At 36.6% G+C, this 17,489-nt stretch overlaps 2 protein-coding genes across 3 annotated transcripts in view; both read left to right on the top strand.

The window, feature by feature from the left end:
* The window catches only part of slc16a10 (solute carrier family 16 member 10), a 120,497-nt gene extending 114,678 nt beyond the window's left edge, over positions 1–5,819 (top strand). The window contains exon 6 of the mRNA XM_061894108.1: positions 1–5,819. This exon is cut by the window's left edge and continues 1,786 nt beyond it. The gene's annotated coding sequence lies outside the window, so the exon portion shown is untranslated.
* A 6,229-nt stretch (positions 5,820–12,048) lies between these two features.
* Positions 12,049–17,489, top strand: part of mfsd4b (major facilitator superfamily domain containing 4B) — a 38,439-nt gene continuing 32,998 nt past the window's right edge. Inside the window, exon 1 of one of the 2 annotated variants that reach the window (XM_061894104.1) lies at positions 12,049–12,363. In XM_061894104.1, coding sequence (XP_061750088.1) covers positions 12,130–12,363 — 234 coding nt within the window. In that variant the 5' untranslated portion in view covers positions 12,049–12,129. The remainder of the gene's footprint in view (positions 12,364–17,489) is intronic. The other variant, XM_061894103.1, reaches the window with a different exon arrangement.

Consider the following 17,489-nt stretch of genomic DNA (forward strand, 5'->3'; position numbering starts at 1 on the left):
ATTATCGCCTGTATGTGTCGTTTCAATCACCACTTACTTGGTCAAAGTCCCTAGGAGGAGTTCGTAAAAGTACGACACCTTTTTTTTTCGCCAAAAAATGGCCAACAACCATCGAGCAAAGTTGGCCGCCATGCCACGCCCACATTTGTCCGCAATTTATAATCACCAATATGTGTAGTACCTGTAGTTTCAATCACCACTCATTTGGTCAAAGTCCCTAGCAGGAGTTCGTAAAAGTACGACACCTTTTTTTCGCCAAAAAAATGGCCAATAATCATCGGAGAGAAGTTGGGCCCCAAGCCACGCCCACATCGTATGGCGTAGTGCACATTTTTATGCATTTTATTATCGCCTTTATGTGTAGTATCTGTCATTTTAATCACCACTCTCGTGGTCAAAGTCCCTAGCATGAGTTCGTAAAAGTACAACACTTTTTTTCGCCAAAAAAATGTCCAACAATCATTGGAGAAAAGTTGGGCGCCATGACACGCCCACATCTTATGGTGTAGGCAAAATATGTTTGCAATTTATAATCACCAATATGTGTAGCATCTGTAGTTTTAATAGCGACTCGTTTGGTCAAAGTCCCTAGCAGGAGTTCGTAAAAGTACAACCCCTTTTTTGGGGCCAGAAATGGCCAACAAACACTGAGCAAAGTTTGGCCCTAAGCCACGCCCACAATTTATGGCTTAGTGCAAATTTGTTCGCTATTTATTATCATCTATATGTGAAGTATCTGTCATTTTAATCACCACTCACTTGGTCAAAGTCCCTAGCAGGAGTTGGTAAAAGTACCACTACTTTTTTCGCCTAAAAATGGCATACATTTATCGGAGAAAAGTTGGGCGCTAAGCCACGCCCACATTTTATGGTGAAGGCAAAATATGTTTGCAATTTATAATCACCAACATGTGTAGTATCTGTAGTTTTAATCACCACTCGTTTGGTCAAAGTCCCTAGCAGGAGTTCGTGAAAGTACCAACACTTTTTTGGGGCCAGAAATGGCCAACAAACACTGAGCAAAGTTTGGCCCTAAGCCACGCCCACAATTTATGGCTTAGTGCAAATTTGTTCGCTATTTATTATCATTTATATGTGAAGTATCTGTCATTTTAATCACCACTCATTTGGTCAAAGTCCCTAGCAGGAGTTGGTAAAAGTACGACCACTTTTTTTTCGCAAAAAATGGCATACATCTATCGGAGAAAAGTTGGGCGCCAAGCCACGCCCACATTTTATGGTGTAGGCAAAATATGTTTGCAATTTATAATCACCAACATGCGATGTAGTTTTAATCACGAGTCGTTTGGTCAAAGTCCCTAGCAGGAGTTGGTAAAATTACGACCACTTTTTTTCGCCAAAAAAATGGCTTACATTTATCGGAGAAAAGTTGGGCGCCAAGCCACGCCCACATTTTATGGCATAGTACAAAATTTGTTCTCAATTTGTAATCTCCTATTCATGTCGTATTTGTCATTTTAATCACCACTCGTTTGGTCAAAGTCCCTAGCAGGAGTTGGTAAAAGTACCATTACTTTTTTTTGCCAAAAAATGGCATACATTTATCGGAGAAAAGTCGGGCGCCAAGCCACGCCCACATTTTATGGTGTAGGCAAAATATGTTTGCAATTTATAATCACCAACATGTGTAGTATCTGTAGTTTTAATCACCACTCGTTTGGTCAAAGTCCCTAGCAGGAGTTGGTAAAATTACGACCACTTTTTTTCGCCAAAAAAATGGCTTACATTTATCGGAGAAAAGTTGGGCGCCAAGCCACGCCCACATTTTATGGCATAGTACAACATTTGTTCACAATTTGTAATCTCCTATTCGTGTCGTATTTGTCATTTTAATCACCACTCGTTTGGTCAAAGTCCCTAGCAGGAGTTGGTAAAAGTACCAACACTCTTTTTCGCCAAAAAATGGCATACAATCATCGGAGAAAAGTTGGCCGCCAAGCCACGCCCACATTTCATGGTGTAGGCAAAATATGTTCGCAATTTATAATCACCAACATGTGTAGTATCTGTTGTTTTAATCACGACTCGTTTGGTCAAAGTCCCTAGCAGGAGTTGGTAAAAGTAACAACACTTTTTTTCGCCCAAAAATGGCATACATTTATCGGAGAAAAGTTGGGCCCCAAGCCACGCCCACATTTTATGGCATAGTACAACATTTGTTCACAATTTGTAATCTCCTATTCGTGTCGTATTTGTCATTTTAATCACCACTTGTTTGGTCAAAGTCCCTAGCAGGAGTTGGTAAAAGTACGACCAGTTTTTTTCGCCAAAAAATGGCATACATCTATCGGAGAAAAGTTGGGCGCCAAGCCACGCCCACATCTTATGGTGTAGGCAAAATATGTTTGCAATTTATAATCACCAACATGTGATGTAGTTTTAATCACGAGTCCTTTGGTCAAAGTCCCTAGCAGGAGTTGGTAAAAGTACGACCACTTTTTTTCGCCAAAAAAATGGCTTACATTTATCGGAGAAAAGTTGGGCCCCAAGCCACGCCCACATTTTATGGCATAGTGCAAAATTTGTTCACAATTTATAATCGCCTATTTGTGTCATATTTGTCATTTTAGCCACCACTCGTTTGGTCAAAGTCCCTAGCAGGAGTTGGTAAAAGTACCAACACTTTTTTTCGCCCAAAAATGGCATACATTTATCGGAGAAAAGTTGGGCGCCAAGCCACACCCACATTTTATGGCATAGTACAAAATTTGTTCACAATTTGTAATCTCCTATTCGTGTCGTATTTGTCATTTTAATCACCACTCGTTTGGTCAAAGTCCATAGCAGGAGTTGGTAAAACTACCAACACTTTTTTTCGCCAAAAAGTGGCATAAAATCATCGGAGAAAAGTTTGGCCCCAAGCCACGCCCACATTTTATGGTGTAGGCAAAATATGTTTACAATTTATAATCACCAATATGTGAAGTATCTGTAGTTTTAATTACGACTCACTTGGTCAAAATCCCTAGCAGGTGTTGGTAAAAGTACCAACACTTTTTTTCACCCCAAAGCAAATGGAAAACGCAAACCATAATTTTAAAGGTGGCGCTAGAGAGCAGATTTTAAAATGTAATTTCCGGCATCTCAAAAATTTGAAAATTTTGTCCACACCTGAGACGCCTGCAAAAAACGGGGACTTTGGTGGTGTGTCGCGGGCCCCGAAAAGACCCTCAAAGGTATGGCAGAAAACACACCAACATTCCAACAACCAATCATTAAAAAGAGAAGAAGAAAGTGAGTCTTTATTGCGCAATCACAGCACTCGAGCACTTAAGTGTGCACTCGAGCACTTAAGTGTGCACTCATGTCCAGAGGGAAGTATTGCTTTTGAGACACTCCCCCAAGCGACAGACATCAAGTTTTTTTTAGAATTGCTGTCATATTAGTGGTCCGAGGAGGTCATGTGACTAATTACCTGCAGGAAGTATCAAAGAGATCAAAGAGGACCACTTTTAGGAGTAATAAATCAAAAAAAGGAAGGTGTGTTTAATTGTGGACCAAAGTCAGGAGAGCGCTGGGTTTCATGTTGTATTTATTTGTACGTGTGCTGACGTCAGCGGTATGTGTTTGTACGTGTGCTGACGTCAGCGGCATTTGTTTGCTTCCGACCAAATGTGCTGACGTGACGGAAAAATCCCAATGTTTTTTTTTTTGTTTTGTTTTTTTCTCCTGGCACAGTAATTGTTTTGGGGCTTCCTTCTCACGAGCCTTTTTTGGGGGAGCGCCACAGACCTGTGAGACGCAGGGTGACCACGCAGCTTGTGCATTTGAAGACGTGGAGAGCATTTTACGCTAACTGGAGTCCAATTCATTTGTTCTTCGTCTAAACCTCCAAACATTTTTTAAATTTTTTTTTTTAAAGGATGCAAGAGCCATTTTTACATGTTTTTATTTTGTATAAAAAAGGCAACAACAAAAAAAATCCCAATATACCGTATTTCCTTGAATTGCCGCCGGGGCGCTAATTAATTTAAAACCTCTTCTCACTCCGGCGCTTACCAAAGGCATGCAGTAAATTTAGGGCTGCGCTTAAAAATTTGAGTGTGATGTAAGGATACCATCATGAAAAGCACATTTAATTAAAAAAAACTTTATTATGGTCTTACCTTTACTTATAAATGAAGTCCATGTGCAGCTCCTTCTGATCAAAAGCATCGATAACTTCTTTATAGAAGTCTTCCTTATCTTTCTTCAGTTTTAAAAGTCTCGATGGAGATCTTCCTTTATTACCTCCTGCTTCGATTGAAAGTCCAGTTTAGAAAACTGTTTTATTTTAGATATGTAATCATCCATGTTAAAAGTGCAAGCGAGAGGAAAAAATAAACGATCGCTGTTGTTGTCACTTCTTCTGCAGCCGAGTAGTCGCAAGAAGGATCACTAGCGCCCTCTACCACCAGGATTTGGGAGTCATTTAATGACTTATATTTGACACACGCAGCTACGGTATGTTAATAAAAAAAATAGCTGCTTACTGTTCTTTTTAGCATATTCAATAGCTTGGACCTTAAATCCTACTGAATAGCTCTTAATCTTCTTCCCTTTATGCGATTTCAAATGATTGAAATCAGCCTCCTCCATTTTGAAAATGATGACAGGTGAAGTGTCACTCGTGACGTGACGAGTTTGACCCTGTGGAAATTCTAGACATGCGCTAATAAAAATAATATTTTGCGAAACGATTTTGACCTTCCGCCCGATTGTAGCTGAGATAGGCGCCAGCGCCCCCCGCGACCCCGAAAGGGAATAAGCGGTAGAAAATGGATGGATGGATGGAGTTTGATCCGGCAGTAATTCAAGGCAGGCGCGTACTATACACCCGGCGGCAATTCAAGGAAATACAGAAGATGGGAAATGTCAGCTTTGTGTGATTAGCATTCATTGCAACAGTATTTACTTATATTTCCACTTCGCCCTATTGTTGTATTATTACAATATTCTGCAGGCCAACTATTAACGAGCCAGGGGCCTCACTTTGTGTCCTCATTGTATGGATTCCGGGGGCGGGTGATTTTAGCAATGCAGTCTGCTGAAAATGGTGGAAAGCGCTACTCTAGATAGCAACTAAACACTGATTGAAGTTGGAATTGCCACAAAACACATTTTAGGCTATTCCACGCTAAGGTGGATGGTGCCACTTGGAATTTGTCACGTTTTACGTGTCAGGTAAAGGTTTTCTTTAAACAAGGTTTAAACATTTCTGGTGAATGTAATTTTTTTCCAAGTCCGTCAAAGGCAATTATGTAAATAATATGGACTGACTGAAGTTGTTCATCCAAAAATGCATTTGATTCATTGTGACTATTCAAATCATGGCCATTGGTTCATTTTTTTTTTCTTCTCTTGTTGCAACCAACTTTTTGGTCTTCTTGCCAGCGTGGCCCCAAAGCACCTTTTAGTCATGTTTACATCTTGCCAACAGTTTGATTCAGGTCCATCCAAGGTGTCCATGCGACACTTCTCACTTCTTCCAACACACTCAGGCCTCTCAACTATTGCTGAGCGTCCATTATTTGGACTTCTTGCCGCCCTCCTCTAGAATGTGATGTTTGCCAATCATGAAGAGACAGCGTGAACATGACATTTTCTGTGTGGTAATTTACTCATAAAGTGCCTTATAAAAGTGCCTTAATATGTTTTTTGTTGTTGTTGTTGAAAAAGTGTCTTAAGAAATAGTCGAACGCCGTCCTGCTCTGTTTGATTGTTTCCGTTTCAGCGAGTCCAAAAGTCCTTTTATTGTCTTCATGTCAGCAATTTTGTGGAAAATGTCAAATATCATTAAAGTGAACATTTGTATGTGACTTTCTCACGGTTTATTTGTAACGTGTGCGACATTATTCAGGGTAAACACAACATCTACATAGTTTATGTTAATATGTTAGGTCCACTATGGACTGGACTCTCACACTATTATGTTAGATCCACTATGGACTGGACTCTCACACTATTATGTTAGATCCACTATGGACTGGACTCTCACTATTATGTTAGATCCACTATGGACTGGACTCTCTCACTATTATGTTAGATCCACTATGGACTGGACTCTCACTATTATGTTAGATCAACTATGGACTGGACTCACACTATTATATTAGATCCACTATGGACTGGACTCTCACACTATTATGTTAGATCCACTATGGACTGGACTCTCACTATTATGTTAGATCCACTATGGACTGGACTCTCAGTATTATGTTAGATCCACTATGGACTGGACTCACACTATTATGTTAGATCCACTATGGACTGGACTCTCACACTATTATGTTAGATCCACTATGGACTGGACTCACACTATTATGTTAGATCCACTATGGACTGGACTCTCACTATTATGTAAGATCCACTATGGACTGGACTCTCACTATTATGTTAGATCCACTACGGACTGGACTCTCACACTATTATGTCAGATCCACTATGGACTGGACTCTCACACTATTATGTCAGATCCACTATGGACTGGACTCTCTCACTATTATGTTAGATCCACTATGGACTGGACTCTCACTATTATGTTAGATCCACTATGGACTGGACTCTCACACTATTATGTTAGATCCACTATGGACTGGACTCTCACTATTATGTTAGATCCACTATGGACTGGACTCTCACACTATTATGTTAGATCCACTATGGACTGGACTCTCACTATGTTAGATCCACTACGGACTGGACTCTCACTATTATGTTAGATCCACTACGGACTGGACTCTCACTATTATGTTAGATCCACTATGGACTGTACTCTCACTATTATGTTAGATCCACTATGGACTGGACTCTCACACTATTATGTTAGATCCACTATGGACTGGACACTCACACTATTATTTCAGATCCACTATGGACTGGACTCTCACACTATTATGTCAGATCCACTATGGACTGGACTCTCACTATTATGTCAGATCCACTATGGACTGGACTCTCACACTATTATGTTAGATCCACTATGGACTGGACTCTCACACTATTATGTTAGATCCACTATGGACTGGACTCTCACTATTATGTTAGATCCACTATGGACTGGACTCTCACTATGTTAGATCCACTATGGACTGGACTCTCACTATTATGTTGGATCCACTATGGACTGGACTCTCACTATTATGTTAGATCCACTATGGACTGGACTCTCACATTATTATGTTAAATCCACTATGGACTGGACTCTCACTATTATGTTAGATCCACTATGGACTGGACTCTCACACTATTATGTTAGATCCACTATGGTCTGGACTCTCACTATTATGTTGGATCCACTATGGACTGGACTCTCACACTATTATGTTAGATCCACTATGGACTGGACTCTCACATTATTATGTTAAATCCACTATGGACTGGACTCTCACTATTATGTTAGATCCACTATGGACTGTACTCTCACTATTATGTTAGATCCACTATGGACTGGACTCACACTATTATGTTAGATCCACTATGGACTGGACTCACACTATTATGTTAGATCCACTATGGACTAGACTCTCACTATCATGTTAGATCCACTATGGACTGGACTCTCTCACTATTATGTTAGATCCACTATGGACTGGACTCTCACTATTATGTTAGATCCACTATGGACTGGACTCTCACTATTATGTTAGATCCACTATGGACTGGACTCACACTATTATGTTAGATCCACTATGGACTGGACTCTCACTATGTTAGATCCACTATGGTCTGGACTCTCACTATTATGTTAGATCCACTATGGACTGGACTCTCACACTATTATGTTAGATCCACTATGGACTGGACTCTCTCACTATTATGTTAGATCCACTATGGACTGGACTCTCACTATTATGTTAGATCCACTATGGACTGGACTCTCACACTATTATGTTAGATCCACTATGGACTGGACTCTCACTATTATGTTAGATCCACTATGGTCTGGACTCTCACTATTATGTTAGATCCACTATGGACTGGACTCTCACTATTATGTTAGATCCACTATGGACTGGACTCTCACACTATTATGTTAGATCCACTATGGACTGGACTCTCACTATGTTAGATCCACTATGGTCTGGACTCTCACTATTATGTTAGATCCACTATGGACTGGACTCTCACTATTATGTTAGATCCACTATGGACTGGACTCTCACACTATTATGTTAGATCCACTATGGACTGGACACTCACACTATTATTTCAGATCCACTATGGACTGGACTCTCACACTATTATGTCAGATCCACTATGGACTGGACTCTCACTATTATGTCAGATCCACTATGGACTGGACTCTCACACTATTATGTTAGATCCACTATGGACTGGACTCTCACACTATTATGTTAGATCCACTATGGACTGGACTCTCACACTATTATGTTAGATCCACTATGGACTGGACTCCCACACTATTATGTTAGATCCACTATGGACTGGACTCCCACACTATTATGTTAGATCCACTATGGACTGGACTCTCACTATTATGTTAGATCCACTATGGACTGGACTCTCACTATCATGTTAGATCCACTATGGACTGGACTCTCACTATGTTAGATCCACTATGGTCTGGACTCTCACTATTATGTTAGATCCACTATGGACTGGACTCTCACTATTATGTTAGATCCACTATGGACTGGACTCTCACACTATTATGTTAGATCCACTATGGACTGGACTCTCACTATGTTAGATCCACTATGGTCTGGACTCTCACTATTATGTTAGATCCACTATGGACTGGACTCTCACTATTATGTTAGATCCACTATGGACTGGACTCTCACACTATTATGTTAGATCCACTATGGACTGGACTCTCACACTATTATGTCAGATCCACTATGGACTGGACTCTCACTATTATGTCAGATCCACTATGGACTGGACTCTCACACTATTATGTTAGATCCACTATGGACTGGACTCTCACACTATTATGTTAGATCCACTATGGACTGGACTCTCACACTATTATGTTAGATCCACTATGGACTGGACTCTCACACTATTATGTTAGATCCACTATGGACTGGACTCTCACACTATTATGTTAGATCCACTATGGACTGGACTCTCACTATTATGTTAGATCCACTATGGACTGGACTCTCACACTATTATGTTAGATCCACTATGGACTGGACTCACACTATTATGTCAGATCCACTCAACGTCCTTTGCATCTGGTCTCCTCCACATTGAAGTCCCACTGGGTTGTGAGTTTTTCCTTGTCCCAATGTGGGCTCTGAAGGGAGGATGTGGTAGTGGTTTGTGCAGCCCTTTGAGACACTGGTGATTTCGGGCTATATAAGCAAACATTGATTGATTGACTGGAGACAAGAAAGTATTCACTGCTTCACAACTGTATTCCAAAATTGAATAAATTCCTGTGTGTCCTCAAAATTCTACACACAATACCCCATAATGACCAGATGTTATTTTTAAATAAGCAAATTTATTCAAACCAAAAAAAAAAATGCATAAGTATACACATCTCGGTACATTCCTGCATTCGTCTTAGTCTAGTCAGGGAGGTGACCCAAGACCATGGTCATTCTGTCAGAACTACAGCATTCCTCTGTGGAGAGAGGAGAACCTTCCGGAAGGACTGTATGGTAGAGTGACCAAACATCACAAATTCCTCTTCCTTTACTCAAAATGTATATTTATATTCATTTTTCCTCCAGCAATGATTGACCAAACTGTCAATAAAATGCTAAATTAATATAGCATTTCACCACTTTAGTCATAACTTTAGTGCAGTGGTTCTCAAATATGGGTAAGCGTACCCCTGGGGGTACTTGAAGGTATGCCAAGGGGTACGCGAGATTTTTCAAAGAAATATTCTAAAAAATAGTCACAATTCAAAAATCCTTTATTAATACATTTATTGAATTATTCAACAAAATATGAATGTAAGTTCATAAACTGTGAAAAGAAATGCAACAATACAATATTCAGTGTTGATAGCTAGAATTTTTTGTGGACATATTCCATAAATATTGATGTGTTAGAATAATTATATATATATATTATCACACTAACTTTAGTATGCTTAAAGTCTGTTGCTTTAGTTATTAGCTATTGTGCTCAAGTTAGACTTTTTCGAATCAATGCAAGGACAAAACTTCTTGTTTGAGGTGTGCCCCTCAGCCACAGATGTTATCTTTGTTTTATTCAGAGTTCTATAGAACTCTGACTAAAAAGAGGGACGCAAAACTGGGAAACTGTGACTAAGTGTGCAGCGCCATGCGTTCTCCTCATGAGCTAAATTGAACTTTGTCTCTGCATGGTTCCTTGCTTCTTGTCTGATTAATAGATGTCATCCGTGTTTGAACCTGACAGATGTTAAACATTTATTTTTTTGTGAAGTAATGTTTAGAATGAAGTTGATAAATCCAGATGGATCTTTATTACAATCCTAAAGAGGGCAATTTAAGTGGATGATTACTTCTATCAGTAGAAATATTGATTTATTTTTGAATCACTCGTTTATATTTCAACACGTTTTAGTTATTTTTGTATTTTTTTTCCAAATAGTTAAAAAAAGACAGCTACAAATGAGCAATATTTTTGCACTGTTATACAATTTAATAAATCAGAAACTGATTTTAGCTCCGGGCGCATTCTGTTGGTTGGATTGTCATTACTGCCACAAGTGGTGGAAAGGTGTATTACAACTGAGTAAGTGTGCAGCGCCATGCGTTCTCCTCATGAGCTAAATTGAACTTTGTCCCTGCATGGTTCCTTGCTTCTTGTCTGATTAATAGATGTCATCCGTGTTTGAACCTGACAGATGTTAAACATTTCTTTTTTTGTGAAGAAATGTTTAGAATGAAGTTGATAAATCCAGATGGATCTTTATTACAATCCTAAAGAGGGCACTTTAAGTGGATGATTACTTCTATCAGTAGAAATATTGATTTATATTTGAATCACACGTTTATATTTCAACAAGTTTTAGTTATTTTTGTATCTTTTTTCCAAATAGTTCAAGAAAGACCACTACAAATGAGCAATATTTTTGCACTGTTATACAATTTAATAAATCAGAAACTGATTTTAGCTCCGGGCGCATTCTGTGGGTTGGATTGTCATTACTGCCACAAGTGGTGGAAAGGTGTATTACAACTGAGTAAGTGTGCAGCGCCATGCGTTCTCCTCATGAGCTAAATTGAACTCTGTCTCTGCATGGTTCCTTGCTTCTTGTCTGATTAATAGATGTCATCCGTGTTTGAACCTGACAGATGTTAAACATTTCTTTTTTTGTGAAGAAATGTTTAGAATGAAGTTGATAAATCCAGATGGATCTTTATTACAATCCTAAAGAGGGCAATTTAAGTGGATGATTACTTCTATGAGTAGAAATATTGATTTATACTTGAATCACTCGTTTATATTTCAACAAGTTTTAGTTATTTTTGTATTTTTTTTCCAAATAGTTAAAAAAAGACAACTACAAATGAGCAATATTTTGCACTGTTATACAATTTAATAAATCAGAAACCGATTTTAGCTCTGGGTGCATTCTGTGGGTTGGATTGTCATTACTGCCACAAGTGGTGAAAAGGTGTATTACAACTGAGTATACAGGGCCCGCAGCTGAGAAAGAGATGTTTTTCTGGCGGCCCAGCCCTATGGCTATTGTCAATAATGACATTTCCTTATAGATATGAACGTTTATCAGGATTCTCCAAGTCTGTAGGAAATATGCAAAAAAAAAGTATCATAACTTATATACAGTTACAGTAAATTACAGTTTAGTACTTATAATTTATAAGTACTAAACTGTAAAAAAAAATATATTTTTTTAGCAAATTAAGAAAAATGATCAACACAGTTGTTGACAATTGAGTCGTCATTTAAAAGAGCAATATTTAATATTATAACAATATATATGTACATCAACAAAGCAATAATACAAACAAAAATAAAGTTGTGGAAATAAACTGAAAACAAAAATAAAAATAGACCTCACCATGTGAGCGTCGATCCTTGGATGACCTTGCTCTTGGTATCGACACTGCCGACATCCGAATCGACCCAGCACTGGCTGACGTGGTGTGACGTAGTGTGACGTAGTGCTTCTCTCTCCCGCTCTCAGTCATGTCTCCTTCCGCCAGGGCGAAAAAGAAGCAGGTGCGTTTCGCGAGCGTGATGGAGGAGGACGAGGACACGCTGTTCGAGCAGGCCGGCGGCAAGAGGAGCGCGGAGGCGGCCGGCGAGGAGCGAGCGGAGGCGGTGAGAGTGCGAGGCGGCGGAGGCGGCGGCAGAAGGGGAGGACATGTCTCACACGGCTGGATGGTCAGCATGACGCTGTGCGCCTCCTTCCTGGGACTAGTAAGTTGGTAACACTTAAGCTACTCCAACATTCATCTCTTTGGCTCATTTCAATCATGTTGATTTGTTTCATTCTTACATTTCAATCGTGTTTGTTTTCATTCATACATTTCACTGATATTTATTTGTGTACATAGAACTTAGCTTAGCACAGGTGTGCGCGCGCAGCAGGTGCCCGCGGCTGATAACATTTATTTTCATACACCTATTTCTTCATCTATTTATATTTTACTATTTATGTTTATATTTCTACACCTATTTCTTCATCTATTTATATTTTACTATTAATATTTATATTTCTACACCTATTTCTTCAACTATTTATATTTTACTATTAATATTTATATTTCTACACCTATTTCTTCATCTATTTATATTTTACTATTAATATTTATATTTCTACACCTATTTCTTCATCTATTTATATTTTACTATTAATATTTATATTTCTACACCTATTTCTTCATCTATTTATATTTTACTATTAATATTTATATTTCTACACCTATTTCTTCATCTATTTATATTTTACTATTTATATTTATATTTCTACACCCATTTCTTCATCTATTTATATTTTACTATTAATATTTATATTTCTACACCTATTTCTTCAACTATTTATATTTTACTATTAATATTTATATTTCTACACCTATTTCTTCATCTATTTATATTTTACTATTAATATTTATATTTCTACACCTATTTCTTCAACTATTTATATTTTACTATTAATATTTATATTTCTACACCTATTTCTTCAACTATTTATATTTTACTATTAATATTTCTACACCTATTTCCTCATGTATTTATATGTTACTAATAATAGTAATATTTATATTTTTACTCCTATTCCTTCATCTATTTATGTTTTATTTATTATTTATATTTTTACACCTATTTCTTCATCTGTTTATAGTTTACTATTAATATTTATATTTCTACACCCATTCCTTCATCTATTTATATTTTACTATTAATATTTATATTTATATTTATGCACCTATGTTCTCATGTATTTATATGTTAGTATTAATAGTAATATTTATATTTCTACACCTATTCCTTCATCTATTCTATTTATATTTTACTATTAATATTCATATTTATATTTCTACACCTATTCTTTCATTTACTTATATCTTATTATTTATATTTATACACTGATTCATTCATCTATTTGTATTCTACTATTAATATTTATATTTATATTTTTACACCCATTCCTTCATCTATTTATGTTTTACTATTTATATTTATATTTATACACCTATTCCATCATCTATTTATATTTGATTAATATTTATATTCCAACACCTATTCCTTCATCTATTCTATTTATATTTTACTATTACTATTTATATTTCTACACCTATTCCTTCATCTACTTATATTTTATTATTTATATTTATATTTCTACACCTATTCCTTCATCTATTTGTATTTTACTATTAATATTTATATTTATGTTTCTACACCTACTCCTTCATCTATTTATATTTTATTGTTTATATTTATATTTCTACACCTATTCCGTCATCTATTTATATTTTATTATTCATATTTATATTTCTACACCTTTTCCTTCATCTATTTATATTTTACTATTACTATTTATATTTCTACATCTATTCCTTCATCTATTTATATTTTACTATTTATATTTCTACACCTATGCCTTCATCTATTCTATTTATATTTTACTATTAATATTTATATTTGTATTTCTACACCTATTCCTTTGTCTACTTATATTCTAATATTTATATTTCTACACATCTATTTATATTTGATTATATTTATATTTTATTATTTATATTTATTTCTACACCTATTCCTTCATCTATTTATATTTTATTACATTTATTCATGTATTTATTTACATGTTGTCATTAATGTTTATATTTATAGTTCCATACCTATTCCTTCATCTATTTATATTTTATTATATTTATCTATATATTTATTTACATGTTGTTATTAATGTTTATATTTATAGTTCCATACCTATTTCTTCATCTATTTATATTTTACTATTATTTATATTTATTATTCTACACCTGTTCCTTCATCTATTTATATTTTATTATATTTATTTATATATTGATTTATATTTTATTATTTATATTTCTACACCTATTTCTTCATCTAGTTATATTTTATTATATTTATTTATATTTTATTATTTATATTTATATCTCTACACCTATTCCTTCATCTAGTTATATCTTATTATATTTATTTATATATTCATTTATATTTTATTTTTATTATTATTTATGTTTCTACACCTATTCCTTCATCGATTTATATTTTATTATATGTGTTTGTTATTTATTTATTTATATTATTAATATTTCTTTTTCTACACCTATTCCTTCATCTATTTATTGTGTGAATATTCCATTACATTCATACATGTTTTCTACACCTTTGATTGATTGATTGATTGATACTTTTATTACTAGATAGCACAGTACAGTACATATTCCGTACAATTGACCACTAAATGGTAACACCCCAATAAGTTTTTCAACTTTTTTAAGTCGGGGTCCACGTTAATCAATTCATGGTACAAATATATACTATCAACATAATACAGTCATCACACAAGTTAATCATCATAGTATGTACATTGAATTATTTACATTATTTACAATCCGGGGGGTGGGATGAGGAGCTTTGGTTGATATCAGCACTTCAGTCATCAACAATGATATCATGTGAGTAATGGACATTAAAACAGTGTAGGTGTGACTTAGTAGGATATGTACAGCCAGCAGAGAACATAGTGAGTTCACATAGCATAAGAACAAGTAAATACATTTCATTATTTACATTTGATTATTTACAATCCGGGGAGATGGGATGTGGAGGAGGGAGGGTGTTAGTCTTGGGTTGAAGTTGCCCTGAGGTGTTGTTTTAGTGCGCTTTTGAAGGAATATAGAGATGCACTTACTTTTCCACCTGTTGGGAGTGCATTCCACATTGATGTGGCGTAGAAGGAGAATGAGTTAAGACCTTTGTTAGATCGGAATCTGGGTTTAACGTGGTTTGTGGAGCTCCCCCTGGTGTTGTGGTTATGGCGGTCATTTACGTTCTGGCACTAGTTTGACTTGTACTTGGGTATCAGGGAGGTGTAACACATTTTATAGACTAGGCTCAGTGCAAGTTGTTTGACTCTGTCCTCAACCCTGAGCCAGCCCACTTTGGAGAAGTGGGTAGGAGTGAGGTGTGATATGGGGTGGAGGTCTAAAAGTAACCGGACTAGCTTGTTCCGGGCTGTTTGGAGTCTAGATTTAAGGGTTTTGGAGGTGCTGGGGTACCAGGAGGTGCATGCGTAGTCGAAAAATACTTCAATCAATCAATCAATGTTTATTTATATGGCCCCAAATCACAAATGTCTCAAAGGACTGCACAAATCATTACGACTACAACATCCTCGGAAGAACCCACAAAGGGGCAAGGAAAACTCACACCCAGTGGGCAGGGAGAATTCACATCCAGTGGGACGCCAGTAACAATGCTGACTATGAGAAACCTTGGAGAGGACCTCAGATGTGGGCAACCCCCCCTCTCTAGGGGACCGAAAGCAATGGATGTCGAGCGGGTCTAACATGATACTGTGAAAGTTAAATCCATAGTGGCTCCAACACAGCCGCGAGAGTTCAGTTCAAGCGGATCCCAAGACAGCAGCGAGAGTCCCGTCCACAGGAAACCATCTCAAGCGGATCAGCAGCGTAGAGATGTCCCCAACCGATACAGGCGAGCGGTCCATCCTGGGTCCCGACGAGCGGTCCATCCTGGGTCTCGACTCTGGACAGCCAGTACTTCATCCATGGTCATCGGACCGGACCCCCTCCACAAGGGAGGGGGGGGACATAGGAGAAAGAAAAGAAGCGGCAGATCAACTGGTCTAAAAAGGAGGTCTATTTAAAGGCTAGAGTATACAGATGAGTTTTAAAGTGAGACTTAAATGCTTCTACTATTAATATTTATATGTCTACACCTGTTCCTTCATCTATTTATATTTTATTATATTTATTTATATGTTGACTTATATTTTATTATTTATATTTCTACACTTATTCCTTCATTTATTTATATCTTATTATATTTATTTATATATTCATTTTTATTTTATTATTAATATTTATATTTTATATTTCTACACTTATTCCTTCATCGATTTATATTTTATTATATGTGTTTATTATTTATTTATTTTTATTTTATTATTAATATTTGTATTTCTACACCTATTCCTTCATCAATTTATATTTTATTATATTTGTTTATATATTTATATTTTATTATTATTATTTATATTTCTACACCTATTCCTTCATCTATTTATTGTGTGAATATTCCATTACATTCACACATGTTTTCTACACTTTTGATTGATTGATTGATTGATACTTTTATTAGTATATTGCACAGTACAGTACATATTCCGTACAATTGACCACTAAATGGTAACACCCCAATAAGTTTTTCAACTTGTTTAAGTCGGGGTCCACGTTAATCAATTCATGGTACAAATATATACCAAATATATATAATTCATGGTACAAAAATATACATATATACAAATTATGTAATTTGAATGAGAGTTCCCGCTAGAATCTTCAAGGTGCTTTTGTTGACCAGAGAGGAGATTCTGTAGAACAGGGGTAGGGAACCTATGGCTCTAGAGCCAGATGTGGCTCTTTTTGACGACTGCATCTGGCTCTCGGATAAATCTGAGCTAACACTGCTTAACACGATAAGTAATGACTAATTCCACTTGTAATCAAAGTGTTGAAAATAACGTTCAAAATATTAAACATGCTCATGCATTAGAATCCATCCATCCTTTTTCTACCGCACTTTATTATTAAACATTTTTTTAGGGCTTGCCCTCCTGGGGGTTCTTCAGACCACCAAGCACCGACACGAAAGCCTGTTTCAGGGTTACGATATTTTTTTATTTTTCAATAAGTTGCTTTTCAGCAATTGTCTTTTTTCTCTTTCGTTCTGCGCTCGCACTCCGGCTCCGGCTCCAACCCCGTCTCTCCTCCTGGCTGCTGCTTATAACAGAGCAACAGGCGATTAGATAACAAGGCCCAGGTGGGTTG

The sequence above is a fragment of the Nerophis ophidion genome, linkage group LG03 (genome assembly GCF_033978795.1).
Source record: "Nerophis ophidion isolate RoL-2023_Sa linkage group LG03, RoL_Noph_v1.0, whole genome shotgun sequence".
Lineage (NCBI taxonomy): Eukaryota > Metazoa > Chordata > Actinopteri > Syngnathiformes > Syngnathidae > Nerophis > Nerophis ophidion.